The following is a 19,346-nucleotide window of genomic DNA, read 5'->3' as shown; positions in this document are numbered from 1 at the left end:
CAAGGGGAGCGGAGTAGGCTGCTATATGGGAATACCTCTCAAAAGCCACTGCTGAGGCTCTAGCAGTGGTTTAAGGAGTTATTCAGCTGCTCTTTACTCTCCATTAAGTAGAGCATGATGGTAGTTTACATTTGCTTCGAAGGGGGAATGTGTGGACTGGAGTCCTGTCATTGAGCCAACATTTCTCATCACAGAACTTTTGTAAACCTAACTGAAGTGTAGACTGCAGGGAGGCTGCAGCCACAGGGCTGAAGAAACCAGATGATTTAAGCCCCAAAAGAAGCTTATTACCCTCCCCACAGTTAAAACCGAGAGCAAGTCTGGGGCTAGAATGGAGCCACCATGTGCTATGGATCTCCAGAACTGTAAGGCTTAGAAGCCCAGTTTACTGGGGGAAACGAGTCTGTGAGGTAGAGTTCTAGACAGTCCTCAGGACCACAGTCACCACTTTCCTTGGTAGTTGAATTGTGGCAAAAGGGGCCTATACATGAATGCCCACACTTGCAGCATAGGCTTCCCATACCCAGTTCTAATGGTGTCACTGTCAGCTCAGAACTGGAGCTAGAAATATCAACACCCCATCTCTTCCCCTCACCCACCTATTTGCTGATGCAGCATCAGTCACAAAGAGAAAACACGACAGACACAGAGAAGGGCAGAACATTTAACCACTGGAGGGACTGCACAACAGCAAGTACCTTTTCTAGTCAAGTTTTACATTAAACCACAGACAGTGGAGGTCCCCTTGGAAGTAAAAACTATTTGACAGTTTGTGTCCAGCAAACAGCAGGAACTAGATGTCCGTGTGTGGTCCCTGCACATCAGCTTGCATGTTCTGCTCTTCACTCAGCTGCTGCTGGAACTCCAGGCGTGTCTGACGGTTGGATTCCAGCAGCTCCTTCAAGCGGGCATGCAGATGGTCATTCTTCTCCTCCAGGTGATCCAAACAGGAGTTGATTTGGTCCAGCATGGAGTTTATTGCTGCATATTCTAAAGGAAGGAGAACAAAAAAAATCCTGAATTTAAATTCTTGTACAACCACCACTCATTCTAAGAAGGTATCAGGCAGCAAGGCCTCTTACAAATATACCTCAGAACATACAAGGCAGGTCCTCTATCCCAAATGCATCCTCTCTGTATCATTTTACATCACATCTACTGGTGAAACTAGGTCTGTGGAAAACTGGGTAGTTCAGGGGATTGGTAACATGATCTAGGATGTTTTACCTCTGTGTCACAGACCAGGAAGGAATTGCCATCTGGCAGCTGTTTGGTAATCTCTCAAGTAAGTGGTTGGGCTCTGGCCAGCTTCCACTAGACAGGGATCCACACTGCAAGAGGGCTGAATAGATAAAAGCTGAATTAATCTTCACCCTCCCTAGAGGTGGCCTTGCCTAATCAGGGTACAGGCACCTTGAGAGGGTGCTGTTGAGAAGCTTAGCACAGAGAGTGTAACCTCCAGAGCTGCCACTCTAGGACCTGGCACATGAGAATCTGGAAAAAGAATTCCAGAACATCACAGCAGCTGATGTGGGAGCAGGGGTAGAGGAAGAAAGGTGCAGTGCAGTGGAGACCCTGAGTGAGCTGAATAGGAACATCTCATAAGATCCTAAGGGAAAAAGTAACCAGAGGGATGTGGACCAATTCTGATTTCCATGAACAGCACTTATCCCCTTAATTTCTTCAGTTTTTCACCCAGGTCTCAATAGTGCAGAGACCACATAGGTCTTGCTTTACCATTTAAAACACTGCACTAGGAAGCAAGGATTCATTATAAACCACCCTGCAGGATATATGTATGTATCATGCCATACAATCAGCACAAACCAGGTCCAACAAGCCATTCAAACCTACTTGTGATGCTGCTTCTTCCCAGGGGGAGGGGGGGAAAGCACTCACACCAAGCCCTGAGTAAAAGGGAAAATGTGGTTCTCATGTACATCTACAAAGAACATGATCTAATTCAAGCCTCAGGAGGAGCCACAGATTTCACTTCACACACAAGGTCAACCAGAGTTTACACGGAAAGAGAATTATTTTTAAATAGCTAGACCTGTTCTGCTGAACACAGCAAGGGGCATCAACAACCAGTCCTCAAACAGCATTGTTTAGAATAACAGACCACAGTCTGAATGGGACTTCTCTGCAGCTTGCACTCAGACATAAGGAGCATGTGGGAGAAAGAAATAAGAGGATCGGATAGTGAAGCTGTTTTCAGCTAACAATACCCTGAACACAAGTACTGGTTTTCCCAAAATCTTTTAGAAGACAGTGTGGGAAGTCCTTGAATAGCACATACCACAGCTGAAAGCAATTAATGCTATACCTTAATTCTGATACAACATTATTCTAAATTAAGTTGTGAAGTGACCTCCCGAGACTGGAATGCACGGGGTTAGAAAACAGTGCAGTACCTGCTTCCAAACTGGGAGAGCTTTCTGGGACAGGCTAAGAGAAATGATAGATTATTTAGAAAACTCATATCTCAGGACTTCCCACTCAAAGCTCACTATAGAGATACGTGGTAACAAAAGAATCACCAGCTTCTAAGGATCTGAGTGATTTCAGGAGGAAACACCCTTGACATCTTCAGAATCTAGTTCTAAATTGGATGGACAGCTCAAATGGACCCAGCAGAAAGGATCTCTTGAGGCAGGTGATAGTCCATAAAGCTCAAATTCTCAAAGGAATTGTCATAGAAGACTAGCTAAGCATCCCTTTTTCATCAGAAGCCAGAGGAAGGTCTGAAATACGATATTCCCTTCCTGGCTAGTAACTAGTTGTACTGGCGCTTCCCGGAACAGTATGATGAAAGGCCTTTTTAGTCCTAGAAATCCTCCAGGATATTTTCAGGAAAGGCGCTCTTAGATTTTGTTAAAAGGCACCAAACTAGGGTGTTGGATGGTTTAGTCTTATAGAACCATAGAAATGTCAGGCTGGAAGGGACCTTGAGAAGTCATCAGGTCCAGCCTCCTGCACTGTGGCAGCACCAAGTAAATCTAAACTGTCCCTGACAGGTGTTTGTCCAACAACGGTGATTCCACAACCTCCCTGGGAAGCGTATTCCAAATCTTAACACACTTATAGTTCAGAAGTTTTTCCTAATAGTTAACCTAATTTTCCCTTGCTGCAAATTAAGCCCCATTATTTCTTGTCCTCCTTTAGTGGACAGGAGAAGAGTTGATCACCATTCTCTTTATATCAATCCTTAACATATTCGAAGACTTGTGTCTCCCCTCAGCCTTCTTTTCTTAAGACTAAACATGCTCAGTTTGAAGAAAAAAAAAAAAAAAGATTTCCTCATAGGTCAGGTTTTTTAAGGCTTTTATCATTTTTGTTGCTCTCCTCTGGAATCTCTCCAATTTGTCCACATTGTTGCAGAAGTGTGGGGCCTAGAATTGGACACAGCACTCCAGCTGAGGCCTGACCAGTGCAGAATAGAGCAGGACAATTATTTCCGGTGTTATATAGGATTCCTGTTAATATACCCCAGAATGATATCTGCCTTTTTTGCAGCTGCATCACATTGTTGATCATACTCTGTTTGTGATCCACTATAACCCCCAGATTCTTTTCAGCAGTACCACCACCTAGTCAGTTATTCCCCATTTTGTAGTTGTGCATTTGATTTTTTTTTCTTAAGTGAAGTACTTTCCGTTTATTGTTATTGAATTTCTTCTGGTTGAATTCAGACCAATTCTCACATTTGTCAAGGTCATTCTGTATTCCAATCCTGTCCTCCAAAGTGCTAGCAGCCCCTTCCAGTTTGTGGTTCATCTGGAAATTTTATAAACATACTCTCCATTATCCAAGTCATTAATGAAAATATTTAATACCACCAGACCCGAGACTGACCCCTGCAGGACCCGACCAGATCCTCCCTTCCAAAGAAAAGTAGGTTGGTTTGGCAGGATTTGTCCCTAACAAGCCCATGCTGGCTATTCTTTATACCCCACTATCTTTCCAAGTATCAAAGTGGGGCTGACTGGGCTAGAATTCCCCAGATCCCTTTTGTTCCCCCTTTTAAAGACAAGTGCTATGTTTGCCCTTCTCCAGTCTTCTGGGACCTCACCTGTGCTCTATGAAGGGTTTGAATATTGCTTTAGCTAGTTCCTTAAGTACCCTAGTATGAATTTCGTCAGGCCCTGTTGACTTGAATACATCTCAATAGTCTTTAATCTGTTATTTCCCTGTTCCGGCTCGCAATCCTTCCCCCTTGTTAATATTAGTTGCGTTGAGTATCATCATCATTAACCGGTTGGTGGGTGTGGGTGTGTGCGCTGGGAGCAAAGCCTGCTGGGGGGTCTATGGTTCATCTAGAGAGAGGGGGTATGTTTGGAGCAAGGGATTGGGGAAGGGGGGGACTCACCCCAGGCAATTGGGTGCTAGAAGCAGGGAGAGTTTGGTGTGGGGAATGTCTCTCCCCAGATGGGGGGTGCTAGGAGCAGAGAGGGGTCCCTGGCTCATCCCAGGTAGGGGGATGTTGAGAGCAGGAGGGGGCCGGGCCTCACCCCAGAGCGGGGGATGTTGAGAGCAGGAGGGGGCCGGGCCTCACCCCAGAGCGGGGGATGTTGAGAGCAGGAGGGGGCCGGGCCTCACCCCAGAGCGGGGGATGTTGAGAGCAGGAGGGGGCCGGGCTGTGGGGTTCGGGACTCACCCCGAGCGGGGGATGCCGAGAGCAGGAGGGGGCCGGGCTGTGGGGTTCGGGACTCACCCCGAGCGGGGGATGCTGAGAGCAGGAGAGGGCCGGGCTGTAGGGTCCGGGTCACCCCAGAGCGGGGGATGCTGAGAGCAGGATGGGGCCGGGCTGTAGGGTTCAGGACTCACCCCAGGAAGGGGGAGCTGAGAGCAGGAGGGGGGCCGGGCTGTGGGGGCCGGGACACCCCAGAGCGGGGGATGCTGAGAGCAGGAGGGGGCCAGGCTGTAGGGTTTGGGACTCACCCCAGGAAGGGGGAGCTGAGAGCAGGAGGGGGCCGGGCTGTGGGGTCCGGGACTCACCCCAGGAAGGGGGATGCTGAGAGCAGGAGGGGGCCGGGCTGGGGGGGGCGGGACTAACCCTAGGAAGGGGGATGCTGAGAGCAGGAGGGGGCTGGGACTCACCCCAGGAAGGGGGATGCTGAGAGCAGGAGGGGGCCGGGACACCCCAGGAAGGGGGATGTTGAGAGCAGGAGGGGGCCGGGCTGTGGGGTCCGGGACACCCCAGGAAGGGGGATGCTGAGAGCAGGAGGGGGCCGGGACACCCCAGGAAGGGGGATGCTGAGAGCAGGAGGGGGCCGGGCTGTGGGGTCCGGGACACCCCAGGAAGGGGGATGCTGAGAGCAGGAGGGGGTCGGGACTCACCCCAGGAAGGGGGATGCTGAGAGCAGGAGGGGGCCGGGACACCCCAGGAAGGGGGATGCTGCGCGGGTTCTTGTTCACTCTTTTCTTACCTGTCTCCCCGAAGCCGTCATCCTCCCCCTCCTCGCCCCGCCCGACGTTTCCCGCAGGCCCGTGCGGCTCCCCGTTCGGCCCCGACATGCCGCCGCCGCCGCCGTGCCCCTCCCGAGTCCCGCTGCCAGACAGGACCCCGGTCGCGGCCGGACTCCGAGACGCCGGAAAGCCCCGCCCCTTCCCCGGATGGAAGCGGCGGAAGGCCCCGCCCCCTGACCCGGAAAGGGGCGGGGCTTGGGTTGACCTAGCCATTCGCAAACTTCAGCCGGGATCCTGGGAAGAGGGGGGTGGATCATCTCTTTCCTAGCCCCGCCCTGCTCCAGGGTAAAGTCTATAGTTATGGGAAGAGAGGGGCTGCCCAAGCAGCGCGGGCGGGAGGCAGGCAAGCAAATAGACTTTATAGTTGGGGGGAGGGGGGTGTCTGCCTACAGGGATGCGGGATCGCACCCCCAACCTCCCTGGCTCTTATGTTCCTCCCTCTTTGTGTTCACTCTCTGCAGTCATAGCAGAGGGGTTTGCTGGCAGGATTTCACATGGGTGCAAAACATATTGAGCCAACTGAGGAGAGTATCTGCAGAAACCAAGTGTGACCTTGGGAGTATGAAGGTTCACAGCCAAGCTGGCTCTAAGAGCCACAATCATCCAGTCAGAGTTTAGGCCTGTGTGTCCCCGTCAAAACCAAGCACTACAGCTTGATTTTGGCTGACAGCTGCTCGAGAAAAATCTGCTGATCAGAAGTTATTCACAGAAATGATCCAGCAAATAAATTCCAATCAATAAAGTGAACTAATCTATCAGCTACTCACAGACCAATTTGGGAACAGAAAATGTGTTGAATAAATTATTCACATAGATTTGCTTTGCTATCCCCCTCTACAGTGGTTTTCTCTTAAACCTTTTTCTATCCATACTAATTATCTCAGTTTATTACATGTATATTTATTCTTTGTAGACTGTTCTCAGGGACATATGTTTATGGGATGTTCTCAGGAGATATGTTCACCTGTATAGAGCTTTTATTTCTGGAGCTCTTAAAGTGCTTTGTAAACATGCATTATTAGTTCCTGTGAGGTAATTTTACAGATGGTCAGACAGGATGATGGCTGGTTAAGTCAATTGCCCAGAATCACACATTGAGTCAGTGACACAGACAGGACTAAACCCCAGAATTCTTGACACCCAGACTTCTGCTTTTGCCACTAGAGCACAGTCCCTTCCTGTTTTCGTCTATCCAGTTTTAGTTAATGGTTTGTTTAATTTATCTTAATTGTACTTAACAGAATAAAGTTTGTTTCAACTTAATAATTGTAACCTCAGTAGGTCACTTTCAAATCTCCTCTTTCCTTAGGACAGTGAGCACAATTCTCTCTGCCTTGCTTTATAACTAAGATTTCTTTTTTTAGACTTGATATTAGTCATATGCTTCACCTGTCCTGGGAAATCAGATCATTCTATCATTTATTTTATAGGATATATCTTTAGAGATGAAAATAACTTGCAATTAGGGCATCAGTGTGTCCCTGAGCTGAACCTGGGCAAAGACTGATTTGAGGAGTTTTTGAATTCTAATTGAGATGGAATTTTCAATGTACAAGGAATGAAGGATCATATCCTTAACATCACAGTACAGTCTGAATCTTTCCTTAGTATAACCTGACTACATTCTGCTGGGTTAGGGCCCCATCCTATGTCCTAACACTCATAAAAATAATAGTATGGGCATAACCAAGCATAAATGACAAAAGTTAATTGCCCTGAAGCATGAGGTTTTATGTCTTCCTATTGCTTTGTGGAATACAATTTCATAATTAAGTAGGCTTATGTAATTAATGTCAGTAAAGCTCTTTGAGATTCTTGCATAAGAGGCGCTATAGAAGTGGAAACTATTGCTATTATTTTTATTCCTATTTTATGTTTTAACATCTTTATGAAGTGCTGAGGTTTAATTATCCATCATGGCAAAAGCCAGATAACTATCAATCTGGCTTTGCTAGTATGACACCTACTAGATACTCTGAATATTTTGTCCTTGCCTTTCACCCTGTGATTCTAAAGCAACTTACAAAGATGGAATTTTAACTGTAATTATTTATTGATTTGGAATTTTACCATCAAATCACGGACTATTTGAGATTGTACTTAATCATCTAGCACTGGTCCCAAGTGTTGCATTCAATATTCATACTACACATTGTGAGCAAAATTAATCCTTAGTGTAATTTGCATGAGGGATGGAATTGGGCCCACTATGTATTGTAGTTGAGAGGAATGAGCTCTAATATCTGGAAAAATAACTGGCCAGACTGAACTCTTTGAATGAGCTGATTGGTGGTTTGGAGTTTTTACTAATGATTCAGCAAATGCTGTGATTTAAATAATATTTAAAATGATCTAATCCAGGGATTCCCAAGCTGTTGGCTGAAGAACACTTGCTGATGATTTTCAAACATCTGATTGGTCACATGGTGCTGGCTCTCCTTGTTTCCAACTGCTGCTACAGATGTCCACACTCTTCACTACAATTAAAAGCCACCTGTAAATGAAACTGGAAACAGGGAAGAAACATTAGCCTAGCCACTTCTGCTGGGAGCAACTATTACATAAATAGAGAATGAGAGGAAATGAGCACTACCTTTCAGGGACTGGAGACATCAGTGGGATTAGAGTTGCAATCCATATGGCAGCTAGGTAATATTTTTCAGGAGAGCTAGGTGAAGAAAAGAAGTTGGTGGCTGGGCAGCATAGTCAGGGAGCAGGGAACCAACTGTTAGGGAACCCCATGCAGAGGGAAAGAAAAGGGTCTAGACAGCAGAGGAGAATGTGTCAGTGAGAGAGATTCATAAAAAACATGGGAGGAGCCGATACAATTAAGAGTAAAAGCAGGTGGTGGGTTTGATTCTTTGTTTTCAAAAGGAAAAAAACAATTGCATCAGACAGTTAAACATCCACCGATACTTTCCAGATATGACTTTTCCATAAGCAATTGCCCTAGTCCCTGCAGAGATTGTACGTGATAATAAATGGGAGAGGAGGTTGTCCACACTATGAGCAATAGGAAAGGAGGTGTTCATGAGACTCTATCTGTGTTAAAGTATATTCCACACTATGAAAATGTTTGAGAGCCCCTGATCCAACCTAGCAGGATTTTATAGCACTTGTCATCCTCGCATGGGTTATTACATTGAACGTTACATTCACTGCTACAGTGTGATTATTTGTTCAGCTTACCTGTGCCATTTATAACCATTTCCAATCAGGGTAGTTCTAGGGTCCCATTATTGGAGGGGCAAATGGGTATTTTGGGGCCCCTGAATATCGCTATTTACGAAACAACCTTCCAGGAGTAATTAGACCCTTAGAAATACTGGGACCCTTCAAAATAAATGGTGGCTACTGAGTCAGTATTTTTCTATGATTCTATAAGCGATCTAACAAATGAAATCTCCCCAATCTGCTCATTGCGTAACATTGTACAGTATAACTTTGTACATATTTTGGCTTTTCGGACAATGATGGTGGGGGCTTGGAAATCATTTGGGGAGACAAATGTTCTCTCCCTTATGCAGTACTGCATCTGGGACGAAATGATGGCACAGCAAACCAACCAACCAACCAACCAATCAATCCAAAAACAAGCCCAGCAGAGGCGCTCTATCCTTAGGGCCTCCTCTGCTCTGGTTTAAAGCCTCTGGTGCTTGGTGTAGAGGCCCGCCCTCCCTCTTTTTCTCCTCCACTCCCCCCTCGTGGAGCGAAGATGGCAGCAGCCTACCGTGGCTGGAGGTGCCTGGGGCAGCTCCCGTGGAGACTGAGGGCTGCTGGCCAGGCGGCTGGGATGGGGCTCCTGCGGGCCCAGAGCAGGGGGTACTGTATCCCCTTTGGGACAGGACGCTATGCACGGGCCCGGGCACTGAAGGGCAGCCGCATGCTGGTGGGGGCTGCTTTTGCCCTGGGGGGCACCTTTGGCCTCTTCCAGACTCTCCAGTATCCCCTGAAGGCCCAGGAGCACCTTGCAGAGCAGCAGGCAGACAAGGTAACCTCCCGCCTCCCCCCTCGTAGGAATCCTGCTGGAAATCCAGGAGCCCCTGGCAGTCCCTAAGGACACCGGGCCCCATGGTGTTTTCCCATCCCCCGCTTACAAATGATTCCGAAACGATACTCCTTCCCGTGCAATCTGGTTTTGATCTTGCCTCCCAAATAGCTTCCATTTTTGGGGTGCACACAGCTCTTGGCTCCCATCCTTCATGACATCTTAAGGGGGTGGCATGGCAGGGAGAACCTTTGAAAATGGTTTCTTCCTTACCCCGTCACAGATTTCTTCTCCTATATGACATTTCTATTTTTGTTCATTTTCAGATAGTATTTTCCCCTCTAATGCCCTGCAGCTGATTCTCCAGATTAAAAGGCTATAAGGGTCTCAAATGATCTGTGGCTGCTTTTTCTATTTACTGTCTCTGCAAATCCTTTTGTAGCTTTCCCTGGATAGACTAATTGCTACTTTAAAAACAATCAGCTAATGTTTTCCATGCCTATGGATGCTAAGTGATATAGAATATACAAGTGATGCCATCAGGTTACAATAGACTAAACAAATAATGCCTACTAATTTTACTAATAACTCTTGTGTATTAAAACTAAACACTTACAGACCCTGATCCTGCAAGACATACACACATACCTAACTTTAGTCAGTAGAAAGAAAATAGTCTTGTTAGTTTCAATTTTGTTTTTCGTCTGGTCACTTTCTGGTTCTCCTACACTAGCATAATGTTGCAGTATTTGGGGGTGGCAAACCCTTCAAGAAAAGGTTTAAATACACAAAGCAGAGTTTTTCTATTGATCGAAACACACACATCCTTAATATTATATGTTGTTAGGAAACAACATTTTAAAGTATTAAAATCTAGCCCTAAACTACCCAATATTCTCCTCTTTGAGTAACTATAAAAATTGCTTTTAATGAATAAAAAGAAAGTAGTTGTCAAGTGTCAGGGAAAACAACAATTCTGTATGCTTACGTAGGGCTTTCCGTCAACTAACGACTTCCCACAAATACCCTGAGGTATTATGGAAGTGAGAAACAAGGTAAAATGGTGGTATGTGTTTTATAATGTATGACTAATAAGCAAGGCACATTAAATGTCTGTTATGTAATTGCATTGTGCCTAATACTGATCCTTTATTCCTTGTGCACCCAGCATTCTCAGTGAAGATATGGTGTGCAAACAATTCAAGATCAGATTCTGTGTTTATATGTTCTCAACCAATACCTTGCAACCACTGTTACCCCAAACAAACAAAAGTCATTGCTTCCTGGCATGTCACTGGTATTTTATTTATTTATTTTAATGTCAAATGTAGGGTTTTATACTGCTGCCCATTGCTGTAGTATTTGAGCATCTTCCACGTAAAATAGATAACAATAGCAAAGTTTCTAGTGGACTTCACGGAATCTCTGACACCTCTCCCTTTGCAGCATAAAAACTCTGCTTGGGGGATGGGTTTTGGTTTTGATTTTTGTGGGTTTTATTACTTGAAGGGATTTTTTGTTTGTTTTGTTTGTTTTTAAGATTGATTTGTTTAATTTTCTTAGGCTGGATGGTTGGAGTTTTGTGTGTAGAAAGGGGTGTTGTGAATGTCATTTTTATGATGGCTTGGTCCCTAACCTATAGGATTCAGTTGGCAAAACCATATATTCATAAGAGATTGGAGTTACTACAAAGGGATAAGGGGATATTTAGAAAATTAGATATTAATTATACAAAAAAGTTAAATATTTATAATGTCATTAGAAGAAAATGCTGGTTAACCAGGGATGTGAGCTTTGATTTAGATGGCCAGATTATGATCTGAACACCCAATATTAGCAACAGCAATTTAAAATAAAAATAAATCGATCGGGGGAGGAGGTGATATTTGAGTTGAACATACAAACTTCTGGCATTTTCCTCCCTCAGCTCCCTGCAGGTAGCCTGCAGTTGACCCTGTACCAATACAAAACCTGCCCGTTCTGCAGTAAGGTGCGAGCCTTCCTTGATTACCATGGGGTGCCTTATGAAATTGTGGAGGTGAACCCGGTAATGAGGAAGGAGATCAAATTCTCCTCCTACAGAAAGGTGCCCATCCTTTTAGCCAACGCTGGAAACGCTCTGGTGAGTCTCTGCTTCTCAAATAACCATGGTTCTTGGGTTTACATCTAGCACTGGGTCACTAGCCAAGTGCAGGTGTAGCCTGTAGATTGATACTTTATTTCCAAGGGTGCTTCGCATCCTGTTCCTCATTTTATGGCTGTATACTTAGCTACCTCTTCCTTAGCCTCACTCTTACTGTATTTTGCTGAGCACTCACAATGCCCAATGTTCCCTAGCAGTGACAAGCCATGCTGCTGCTAGGGAGTTTGGGAAGGTGAGACTTTAAAGTCCCCTTGTCTTATTCTTCCCACCCCCATGCAGGATTCAAACAATTTGCACAGAAGTCAGTGGGAGTTACTTGTACTCTATGGGGGAAGAATTATGACCCAAGGACAAGTGTTTTAACCATATACACCTCTAACCCAATATAACGCTGTCCTCGGGAGCCAAAAAATCTTACTGCGTTATAGGTGAAACCGCGTTCTATCGAACTTGCTTTGATCTGCCTGAGTGCGCAGCCCCGCCACCCCCGGAGCGCTGCTGTACCGCGTTATATCTGAATTCATGTTATATCGGGTCACGTTATATAGGGGTAGAGGTGTATTTTCTTACCATGCTGGTTTGCCCCCTGGAATTCCAATGGCTCAAACTGAAACCCACTTTGGTTTCTGCTGTTGGCCTGTCTAGAACAAGCAGAAGAATAGATATATGGCTGTAGTATAGCAGATTTGCCTATGGAAATAAACTGAAGTTAGGGAAGAAGGGACTTGGGGACTGCTTAAGCCCCAAAGGATTCAGTTGGCAGAGCTTGTTATGAGTTCCTCCTGCTTAGCTCCATCAACTTCTCTTCTTAAGTTTCTTTTCATTCTATTTTGCAGCAACTGAATGACTCTTCAGTGATCATCAGTGCAATAAAGACCTATCTTGTTTCCAGGTAAGGTGTGTGTGAGAGAGAGAGCTCAGGTGTTTTTTGATTCAGAATTCCGCCTTTCCACAAAGAAGATTTAAAAGTTAGTCCAAAAATTAAATGAGTCAAACCTTCCTCTGATTTTTTTTTTTTTTTTCTTTTGTTGGCCAGTCAGAATATCTGGAAATAAATCAACTTGCTGCTCTTGTAGCCTGCTCTTTAGATCCAGGTTACAAAGAGCTTGAGTAAGAATGGAGATGGAGGGAATATTATATCTGGGACAACTTGTACTTTTATTCCTCTCTTCTCCCCTCCCCCCACTTCCCCTGGTATAGAGAACATCAGTATATAGAAATTTAACCATAAGAGACATTGTTAGCTGCAGCTGACTATTCTGGAGTCTGGTTAATACTAACTATGGGTTATTTTAAATGACATTTACATGTTCTCTCTCTCTCTCATTGGTTTCTTGCATTAAGCTATTTCATAGTAGTGCATTTTAACATATGTGGCTTCAGTGTGTTTTTACTCCTTTCTTTTCATATACATTAAGTGCATTTTCCTCTTAGGGTACATCTACACTACAGCGGGGAGTCGATTTAAGATACGCAAATTCAGCTACGTGAATAGCGTAGCTGAATTCGACGTATTGCAGCCGACTTACCCCGTTGTGAGGACGGCGGCAAAATCGACTTCTGCGGCTTTTTGTCGGCGGCGCTTACTACCACCTCCGCTGGTGGAGTTAGAGCGTCGATTCGGGGATCGATTGTCGCGTCCCAACGGGACGCGATAAATCGATCCCCGAGAGGTCGATTTCTACCCGCCGATTCAGGCGGGTAGTATAGACCAGACCTCAGTCTTGCATCCAGGCACACACTTCAATGTTACTACGATACATTACGGTAAAGATATATTTGGGATAATAATGTGTATAACATGCATGTATAGAGTCAATTTTCAGACTGAAACCTCTCTAAAAATGACACATTTATGTTCTATCAATGATTCCAGATCAAATTTGCTCAGATCTGGAAAGTCAAAGGATGCTAGGGGGGGGAAGGTGAGACTTTAAAGTTCACTGGCATTATTGCTCCCACCCCCATGCAGGATTCAAACTATTTGCACTGAAGCCAGTGGAAGTTACTTGTACACTGTGGGGGAAGAATTACAACCAAAGGACAAGTATTTTAATGGTATATTTGCTCACTATGCTGGTTTTGTTTTTTATTTTATTTCCCTCTAATGGCCAATCTCATCCTGAGATCTAGAAATGTAGCCACGATCTTTCTTTCTCGTACGTTATCAGCAGTAATAGAATATTCCACTATTGGAATCTGGTTTCCTTATGGTGCCTTAGTCTCTAGTTTGCTCTCCCACAGCTGTATCAGCTCCACAGTGCCATTAAAATCAGCAATTTTTTGTACAGTCACTGTTGTGACTAACTGCACTTCAGGATGGAGAGGAATTCTGAATGAGAAAATACAGACTGCACTTAGAGTTACAGCCCCTGAGCTGCCTCATTATGGAAGTCTCTATTGTTAGAGCAGCCAGTGTTTTGTTGCCCCAAAAAGAGGATTCCTAGCAACTGTTTTTCAGTAACACATGGAGAAGACCATGCAGGTTCTGACTGTGTTTCTCCCCTCAGGAAGAAGAGTTTAGAAGAGATTGTGTCATTTTATCCTCCTATGAAAGCTGTGAATGAGCGGGGCAAGGAGGTGATGGAGTATGGGAACAAATACTGGCTCATGCTGGATGAAATGGAGACCCAGCATGTGTACCCCATCAAAGAAGCTAGAGTGTAAGCATTTCATGTACTAGGGGTCTCTGAGTTGGTTTCACAGCACCTCTCCTGTATCATCTTGCAGAACACAAACAGAATCTTCCTAATGCTGCTCTTGACATGATACATATCAGACACCCCCTAAATAACTGGAATGGTTTTGTTTCAAGTAATTTATTTGTTTAACTTGCAAAATGTAATACTTCTATGTGAAATTCTCCTCCCCCCCCCCCCCCCCTTGGTGTACTCTGAGCCTCAACCATTGCACCAATTTCCTCCTTTGCTTTCTCTCCTCCCTGCCTTCTTCCCAGACAGGGATGTCCCTTTGGGCTCCTGAGTTAGACAGAAGGGTCACATGGGTTTTCCCAACATAAATCAATCCCAAGATTATGGGACACCTGTTCCTCATGGGCCATCCAGCCTGCTTGCAATAATAGAAAGAGAATCTAGAGCTTTGGTTTCTCATCCAGCTGGAGTTTGGCATTAGAGCACCTCAGTGGAGGAGATCCCTCCTGAGGACAGTTCAGGGATATTACCAGTGGAGCAGATTGGATGGGAACTAGGTTGCACTCTCGTCCTTTGCAGAAGCTCCAGCTACAGTTATTCTGGTATCAGCTGCATCCTCCCTCCTCTGATTCAATGTTTCCACCTTGTTCACTTAAACTACTTTCTTGGGATGTCTACAGGGAGGAAATGAAGTGGCGAAAATGGGCAGATGACTGGCTTGTTCACCTCATCTCCCCCAATGTTTACCGCACACCTAGGGAAGCCCTGGCTTCTTTTGATTACATTGTCCGTGAGGGCAAGTTTGGCACCGTGGAAGGCTTTTTTGCCAAGTACGTGGGGGCTGTTGCCATGTTCTTCATCGGCAAGAGGCTGAAGAGCAGGTTGGTACCACTGACCCAGTCACACAGCAAGGGAATGTCTCTTTGTCCCTTTGTTTTTTAACTACCCTTAGCCATGAACTTCAAACAGTAAAACTCTGTGTCTCAAACACATTTTAATAGGCATTTTCCTTGCAAATAAAATGCAATTCTGTTCTAAGGATCAGTATGGATACTTCCCCCATTCTGATCATTGTATCTGAATGATCGCTATATGTGGAACCATAATATTTTTCAAATCAGACAGGCGGAGGCAAAATCTCCATTTCTGTAAGGACATATTTTTAATTTAACATTAGCTCCAAGGCAGGTCACTCCAGTTATTACAGTTTATGGAGCACCAGTTATGTTCTTGTAGAGTTGAATACCATTCAGTGGTGCAAAATCCTCTCCTACCTTTGAAAATATCAAAGGAATCGATACTTGTTTGATCGGTGCAACTTAAATCTCCACTGATCAGAACAATCAGAAACTGGCTTTTGGGAAGTAATATTTTATTCCCATGAACTGAATGATCACGACAAGTGGAACTAGTTTCACTGTAGCCCCACCATTTGAGTAGTAGGGCCAGAAGCTCTTTCCCTTTTAGATCTCTGCTGTCTTTCCAATACAAGTGCCTTCTTTAATCCAGTTTATCAATTGGTATAACCAAGGAATGGTCAAGACTTGACTTGTTTAGTGTGACACACTGAGTTAGTGACTGAGAAATAATTGCTGTCCATGATTTCTAGAATTCTGGTCCTTTGCTTTAACCACTAGAGCAAATAGCTCCTTAACCACTTAATCAACGTTAAGTATTTATGGACTTTTTTGAGCCCTCTAACCTTCTGAATGAAAGAGATGCTTATGCACACAAGTTACTTCATAGTCCTCTTTAAAAATACCCAAGCCTTTTCATTCACTCTTTGAAATGCATTCCTTGTCCCCAGCCATATATCAATCCATGGGAAGAGTAATGGGAGGAGAAGATTAAAGAGATAAATGAACCAGTTAGAGGACACTATGTATTTTCTCTTAATACAGGCACCATCTCCAGGATAATGTCCGAGAGGATTTGTACAAAGCAGCCAATGACTGGGTAAAAGCTGTTGGCAAACACAGACCATTCATGGGTGGCAGCCAGCCGAATCTCGCTGACTTGGTAATGGTCAAGACCCTTGGTCTCTGTATTTAAATTACCATCTATCATGCATATAGTATGATATAGATGTGACTATGATTATGTATAAAATATGTGCTATATCCTCTTGGTCTGTATATTAGATATATCATTTGAGTGTCTTATGTGGGAGGTGAGAGTTGTGTTGTCAAATAGTGTGTTACAGGTAAGGGGTGAGTATGTTTACTCCATTGCACAATGTGTGGGTGGGTGAGTGGGTGGGTGGAAAGCCTGCCAGCCAATTGCCTTTCCACTGGGAAATATGCTCCAAGCACATACCTTACAAACATCACGACTTCCCAGAGTAGGGCATTATCAGTCAATCTGAAGTAATGACAAAAGCAGTTTACAAACTAGGCTTCCATGTCTGCAACTGGAGATGAGCCCTGTTGACATCAGTGGACAGGGTCATGAGGTTGGCATGCATAGATCAGACTTTGGGATTTGAGCCTTAAACCATTTCCTGCATCATTAGCTCTCATTATAAATAGTGATAGTGGTTTTTGTTTTATTCTGAAGCAATGTCTCCATAAAGAGTTTATATGGAGCTGGATATTGTACCAGATCTTGTAATCACTTTTCATTTACTCCATCTCCCAAAAATCTTGCCCTTTTTGTTAGGCAATTCCTGTTTAGCCATCTAATGTCTGTGACTGTCTCAATAATCTCTGCTAATAAGACAGGTGGAATAGGTGATAAGGAAGGGAGTAAAGTTTTGGGACACTTAAATCTGAAGTTGCCTCCATTCCAGATTTAGAGTTACTGTTATCTGTACTAATTCCAAACTCTCTCTCCTCTCTTGGCACAGGCAGTGTATGGGGTCCTCCGGGTCATGGAAGGGCTGGAAGCCTATGATGACATGATGACTCATACCAAGATTCAGCCTTGGTACCATCGCATGGAGAAGGCTATTGGAGAGGCTGAAGTCACGAACTGGCAACTGCTGCAGCCGCTTTATTAAAATCCTTGCACAGAAAAACATTAAAGGAAAGACCTTCTATATTAAAAATAAAATGCACTGGCCCCTCCCCCTGGACTGACGTGCAAGCATGTGAATTGTCCAGCTTAGAGCTAATAAGGGGTTTTGTGAGACCAAGAGAACAGGAGGGGACAGGTGTGCACAGCAAAGTACATATGACATTTAGAATAATAGGAACATGCAAAAGATGCTGACCTGGGACCTCATTGGAGTGGAGGGTAAGTTCTGATTTAAACAGCAGAGTGCAGCAAACTGGCTTGCTCTTGGTGAGCCCCATACTAAGAATATGTTGTAAAAAGAAACCACTATACTGGCTAGTGGACCCTGGAACAAAAGCAGATATTTGAGGTCTGTCCAGGGTTGACTTCAGGCTGTATCTCCACTTGTCCGAGTTGTCCTGAGTGTCTTCCTGACTATTTGAGGTACTGTGTAACTCTTAAGTGGCATTAAGAATTGACCTGCAATATTTAAGTACAGTGCTGAGGGTAATGGGGGAATCAGCAGCACTGAGGAAGGGATTCCTTTGCATGATGGAAAAGATCCTGCTGTGTGCAGGTCATGTGCTTCCAGTCTTCAGGGTGATCTCCATTTAAACTGTTATTTCAACAGCTGATTCTGGATTGTTAGTGACAATACAGGCTCGGTTCCTCTTTCTATGCAGTATATGGCATCTAGGGTTTCTTATCTAGCAGTAGAGAGAGACCCAGAGAGCACAACGTAGGCTGAAGAAAGAATTATTGCAAAATGATTTGAAAAAAGCTTCCTATCATGAGTTACATGAAAAATGTTCCTGGAAATGCTCCATATGATCAGTTGTTATCGGGTGAGTGCTAGTGAATTCTGCAATCCTCTGTGGCTTTTACATGCTTCTGTAATGCAAGAGCACCAAAGGCTTTGCTGCGTGGAGGTGGGAGCTATTGCTGTAGGCTACACTGTACAGTGTGAACTTATTGGAACTAGTATTTCTTCACTGAGCTCTGGCTAATACTAGTGCAGTGCAAAAATGCCAGTTGGTACCTGTCTTGGTGAGCTAAGATGCAGGGAATCCTTTCACTTCTAGCTGTAGGCAGGAGGGTGAGAGATCCTCTGAATGGTCCCAGGTTTTAATTTCCCTATTATCCACTTGTAACAATCCTTTCCATGGTACTATGGGCACTTTTCAAGGAAACTGGTTATCTGGGAAAGTGAGGTTGTAGATGACCTCTGTCATCAATGCAGAAACCTGTACTTTGTGTTAGCAGAAGCCTGCTTTTCGCTATCAGTCATAAGTATCAGTGTGTGATACAGGTGTGTTTTATTGTCCAGAACCTACTGTATCTATGGCTACTTCAGAAGGAAAGTGAGGTGCAACTTCTAGTGTGGATTAGATGAGTAGTAGTGGGGAGAGGAAGAGAGTATTTGCAATAAAAACCAACTGCTGCTACGCTTTCCGGCTATTTATTTAAGCACTTCTGCACTTAGTTATCTTTAAGTACAGCTACAACACCCTTCAACCGTACAATCTTTTAGTGTTAAAAATTACAGATGGTTTTGAGCATGTGTGGATATGATGGGGAGATGGATTAGTCTAATTAAAATGTTTTTTGTTGTTTTAAATCTCTGATATAGTTAAATATTTGTTGATTAACAATCATCCATCCTCCCTGAAGAATAGTCCATCCTCCCTGAAGACTACAGGGCCACAACACACTGCTATGACACATGTGTAAATGAGCCCTCCCTGCTTCAGAGCGTCCCTGGGGACTTGCTAAGAAGTATTTGGCCCCAGGCAGAGCAGGTTACCTCAGCTGCTCTCCTGGGGCCCCAATCCACTACCCACCCTGTGCAATTGCCTGGCGTGAGGCTGCATCTGACCAGCTTTGAAGGGGGATGCTGCTGCCTGGCTAAAGTGTGGTTGATTAGCTGCATCTCTGCCAGAGCTGAGACTAGGTGATTCAGCGCCCCTCCTCCCGCTGGCCCTTGTTTAGGCCTTTTCCCCCCTGCCCCTCCCTCCTCCGGCCCTGATTCAGCCCCCACCCCCCTCTTAGCGCAGCCTTGCCCCGCCCGGCCCCCTCACCCACGCCAGGCGCCTGTTGCCCG

At 44.8% G+C, this 19,346-nt stretch overlaps 2 protein-coding genes and 1 long non-coding RNA gene across 6 annotated transcripts; 1 reads left to right on the top strand and 2 right to left on the bottom strand.

The window, feature by feature from the left end:
• Window positions 1–650: 650 nt before the first annotated feature.
• On the bottom strand, window positions 651–5,632 carry BBLN (bublin coiled coil protein). 4 transcript variants are annotated; one of them, XM_054007407.1, is made up of 4 exons: window positions 5,430–5,509; window positions 3,705–3,777; window positions 1,228–1,342; window positions 903–990 (listed from the first exon to the last, which is right to left on the bottom strand). In XM_054007407.1, exons 1-4 carry the CDS (start codon window positions 5,448–5,450, stop codon window positions 921–923), a joined length of 279 nt encoding a protein of 92 aa, XP_053863382.1. In that variant the 5' UTR covers window positions 5,451–5,509; the 3' UTR covers window positions 903–920. The 4 variants fall into 4 exon arrangements, 3 of the variants coding, with proteins under 3 accessions (XP_053863381.1, XP_053863382.1, XP_053863383.1); XR_008442635.1 differs by lacking the exon at window positions 1,228–1,342 and having other exon boundaries at window positions 901–990; window positions 5,430–5,515; XM_054007408.1 differs by lacking the exon at window positions 3,705–3,777 and having other exon boundaries at window positions 5,430–5,632.
• Window positions 5,633–7,897: 2,265 nt separating this feature from the next.
• LOC128825264 (uncharacterized) lies at window positions 7,898–9,693 on the bottom strand. Its single transcript, XR_008442644.1, has 3 exons — window positions 9,567–9,693; window positions 8,063–8,137; window positions 7,898–7,975 (listed from the first exon to the last, which is right to left on the bottom strand). It is a non-coding gene; the product is annotated as an uncharacterized LOC128825264 (long non-coding RNA).
• On the top strand, window positions 9,170–18,690 carry PTGES2 (prostaglandin E synthase 2). Its single transcript, XM_054007592.1, has 7 exons — window positions 9,170–9,460; window positions 11,385–11,579; window positions 12,437–12,492; window positions 14,111–14,263; window positions 14,932–15,132; window positions 16,153–16,270; window positions 17,097–18,690. The coding sequence occupies exons 1-7, from the start codon at window positions 9,185–9,187 to the stop codon at window positions 17,247–17,249; spliced, it is 1,152 nt and encodes a 383-aa protein (XP_053863567.1). The 5' UTR covers window positions 9,170–9,184; the 3' UTR covers window positions 17,250–18,690.
• The last annotated feature ends 656 nt before the right edge of the window (window positions 18,691–19,346 follow it).

Source organism: Malaclemys terrapin, chromosome 17 (assembly GCF_027887155.1).
Source record: "Malaclemys terrapin pileata isolate rMalTer1 chromosome 17, rMalTer1.hap1, whole genome shotgun sequence".
Classification (NCBI taxonomy): domain Eukaryota; kingdom Metazoa; phylum Chordata; order Testudines; family Emydidae; genus Malaclemys; species Malaclemys terrapin.
Note: the sequence above shows the minus strand (reverse complement) of the source record. Positions and strands in the feature narration are given on the sequence as shown.

Bases quoted from the DNA above. Each gene is read 5' to 3' on its own strand.
- BBLN (XM_054007406.1), bottom strand. From the start codon at position 5,517: ATGTCGGGGCCGAACGGGGAGCCGCACGGGCCTGCGGGAAACGTCGGG. The intron at 991-5,429 runs GTAAGAAAAGAG...TCCTTCCTTTAG, and splicing joins TGACGGCTTCGGGGAGACAG to AATATGCAGCAATAAACTCC.
- PTGES2 (XM_054007592.1), top strand. From the start codon at position 9,185: ATGGCAGCAGCCTACCGTGGCTGGAGGTGCCTGGGGCAGCTCCCGTGG. The intron at 15,133-16,152 runs GTTGGTACCACT...CTCTTAATACAG, and splicing joins GGCAAGAGGCTGAAGAGCAG to GCACCATCTCCAGGATAATG. The intron at 16,271-17,096 runs GTAATGGTCAAG...CTCTTGGCACAG, and splicing joins AGCCGAATCTCGCTGACTTG to GCAGTGTATGGGGTCCTCCG.